This window comes from Cololabis saira, chromosome 9 (assembly GCF_033807715.1).
Source record: "Cololabis saira isolate AMF1-May2022 chromosome 9, fColSai1.1, whole genome shotgun sequence".
Taxonomy (NCBI): domain Eukaryota; kingdom Metazoa; phylum Chordata; class Actinopteri; order Beloniformes; family Belonidae; genus Cololabis; species Cololabis saira.
Window position 1 is genome coordinate 17287265 of NC_084595.1, and position 3204 is coordinate 17290468.

General features: G+C 47.8%; 1 protein-coding gene across 1 annotated transcript in view; it reads left to right on the forward strand.

The window, feature by feature from the left end:
* The window catches only part of LOC133451507 (natterin-3-like), a 2922-nt gene extending 25 nt beyond the window's left edge, over nt 1-2897 (forward strand). The window contains exons 2-3 of the mRNA XM_061730622.1: nt 1494-1587; nt 1679-2897. Of these exons, the coding sequence (XP_061586606.1) occupies nt 1494-1587; nt 1679-2766 (1182 nt within the window). The 3' untranslated portion in view covers nt 2767-2897. The remainder of the gene's footprint in view (nt 1-1493; nt 1588-1678) is intronic.
* The last annotated feature ends 307 nt before the right edge of the window (nt 2898-3204 follow it).

The following is a 3204-nucleotide window of genomic DNA, read 5'->3' on the forward strand; positions in this document are numbered from 1 at the left end:
TGAGTCCTGCTCGTTCTCTTCTCTTTATTTCAGCCTTTAACCGACTAAGACTTTCTAATCCAGAGATGATTCACAACATCTCTTATCATTAAAGTTGACTTAACGTAGATGTCTTCTTGGACATCGTTTGAGCGGGTTTCATGCGGTAGACGGTGTCAAAGCTGAGCAGGGGCCTGTACTACGAAGCAAGTTCAACATATCCAGGATATCTTTTCCTTATCCAGATTCACTAAGCGGGACAATTGCAATCACGCTAAGCGGTCACACGACGGCGGTTATCAACTCGGTAGATCGACCCAGCTTTCTCCAATCTGGATATGAGCGCGTGCACATAAAAGGGGCGGTGTTTTCAGCGCATGACCAATCGCAAGCATGGAGAAGTCCGCTGTCAGAGCCGCTTATTTCAGTAGCGAAGAGCAAACTATAATTTTACGGAAATATGATGAGTATAGGCATATAATACAGGCAAAAAGCAACACAGTTGCAGCTGCAAAATGCAGGAAAGACAGCTGGCAAAAGATCGCTGACTGTATAAATGTGTAAATTCATAGTGATATAAACATATATTTGAATATTCTGGGAATCTTAATCTTAAACTGTAAACCATGATCAGCAATATTAAAATAATAAAAGGCTTGCAATATTTCAGTTGATTTGTAATGAATCCAGAATGTATGACATTTTTTTGTTTTTGTGTTTGCATTACAGAAAATCACAATATTCTAATTTTCTGAGACAGTCTGTATATATTGGTTCTATAACTATTGTTGTTGACCGATAACTTGTGCTGATGCTGTACCAAAGAATTTGGTTTTTTTATTTATTTTATTTTATTTTTTATTTTTTCAGGAGGGGGGTGTTTAGTATTTTAAAGTGACTTCTCAGAATGTTCGAGGGACGAAATTGAAAATCCCTTTTTTGCTATCCCCTTACAAATGCATCTTCTTTTTGATTTCTTCTTGATTTATTTATTTAATTGGTATTAGTTTTGGATTGACTGTACATCGGATTTTGGGTGATGATTTGGTTTATTTATTCATTGATTGATTTATTTTTTATTTTCTCCTCCACCTCTTTTTTCTTTTTTTCCTTTTTTCCTTTTTTTTTGATTTTTTTGGATCGTTCATACAGGGAAAGCAAAGGGGTTTTGGTGGCCCTGAATACGCGTTCTGTTTGGAGGGATCCTCTCACGATCCGCGCACCAAGCTCCACTGGATTCTCTTCGAAAGGGCATGCAATTTTCCAAGAGAGCTGATTGGTCAGTGGGCGGTGCTTTTACACCCGGCGATCTGTATCTCGAACATAACCTGCTCCGGAGCAGGTTAGCTGTTCAGCATAAGTTACCATGGCGATGTGCCCCGCTAAGAAGTGAACCACCGTCGTAGTCCTGAAAACCCAGGGTTAAACCTGAAGTTACCTCGCTAACCCCAAATCCCGCTTCGTAGTACAGGCCCCAGGTTTAAAGCAGATGTTGCCTTGTGTCTCACCTCCAGATGACGGCGTCGGTGCTGCTGCTGTCGGCTCTGCTGGCTCTGTCCTCTGCCAGTCTGCAGGACATCGTGAAGAAGAGCGTCCAGCACCGAAAAGGTGAACACGGACACAACCAGAGGTTATCTTTTCCTCTCGGGATCTCAGGAAAATAGCCAGGTTTAAATTCTCTGTCTCCCCTCTGATGCAGTATCCCTGCTGGACCCGGCGCTGGAGGACCAGGTCCCGGAGCAGACCGGCAGCGGGGTCGTGTCGGCCCCCCTGACCCCCCCAGACCTGGAGCAGCAGCAGGACCTGCCTTCCTCCTTCCTCTTCGGGGATAACGTGAACCTGGAGTGGCTGACGTGGAACGGCTCCCTACCCAACGGCGCCGTGTCCATCTACAACGGCTACACGGAGCGCAACGACCACGTCTGCAAGTACAAGTGTGAGGCTGGCTTCTACAACCCCGCCCTGGGCCCTTACTGCCGCTACCCCTACGGAGACCGCGAGTACTACGCCCCCGAGTTCCAGATCCTGGCCAACAAGGACAACTTTGAGTTCCTGGAGTGGAAAGACGGTTCCTACGGGTCGGTGCCGCAGCACTCGGTCCGGACCTGCCCGGGCGTCGGCATCTACGTCGGGAAGAACAAGTACGGCCTCGGGAAGGTGGTTCCCCAGTTCGAGGCGTTCTTCCTGCCCTGGGAGGGCGATGAGTACTGGTACAAGAGGTACCAGGTCCTGGCCGTCAACAGGGACGCCTACAGCCAGCACATCAGCGACGTCAAGTACGCCATCGACGACGTCGCCATCTTCCAGTACCCGCCCGAGACCATGCGCATCTCCGGCATCACCAACAACGAGTGCCAGGCCGTGGTGAAGACGGTAACCATCTCCAAGACCTCGGAGACGGAGACCACCTGGAACATCGGCCGGGCCACCATGCTGGGCATCACCGGCAGCATCACCGCCAAGATCCCCCTCATCGGCTCGGGGGGCATCGAGCTCACCGGCGAGAAGACGCTCCAGTTCTCCCGGGGAACCACCATGGTGGAAGCAATCAGCCACTCTGTGTCCGTGGAGCTCACCGTCCCGCCCAACTACTCCTGCAAGGTCCGCATGGAGGGACGCAAGATCAAGGCCGACATCCCCTACACGGCCCGTCTCAGCCGGACCTACCGCGACGGCGAGACCCAGTGGACGTCCATCTCGGGGACGTACGACGGAGTCCAGATCGGGGAGGTCCGGGCCGTGGTGGACCGCTGTGAGCCCGTGGCCGACGCCAAACCTTGCCCCTGAAAGACTGACGTAGGATTTCTGCAAAGAATTTCTGTGAATATCGAAGTAAATGACATCACAATAAAGATGCTGCGTGCCAACCAGCGCTTGTTTGGGCTTTGAATGTTGAATAAACTTCCTTTTTCACTTTACTACTTTTATTTTCATGTGTCAAAGAATTTACTAATTATTAAAAAACAGACACACACATACTACCCCACAGTATCACTAATATTTACCCCATATTTTACTTATTTACACTCATCTACAAACAATTCCCATTTTATGATAAACTTTATAGTTCAGTGGAAAAACATACCTTTTATACTTTTGAGGTACACAAGTAACACTTCAAATGTAGGGTTTCTCTGGGCACTGATTTTCCACTTTTACCACTAAACAAGCTAAAAAGTCTAAGCATTCATCACAAAGTTAATGGTTTTACTGTTTTATCAATAT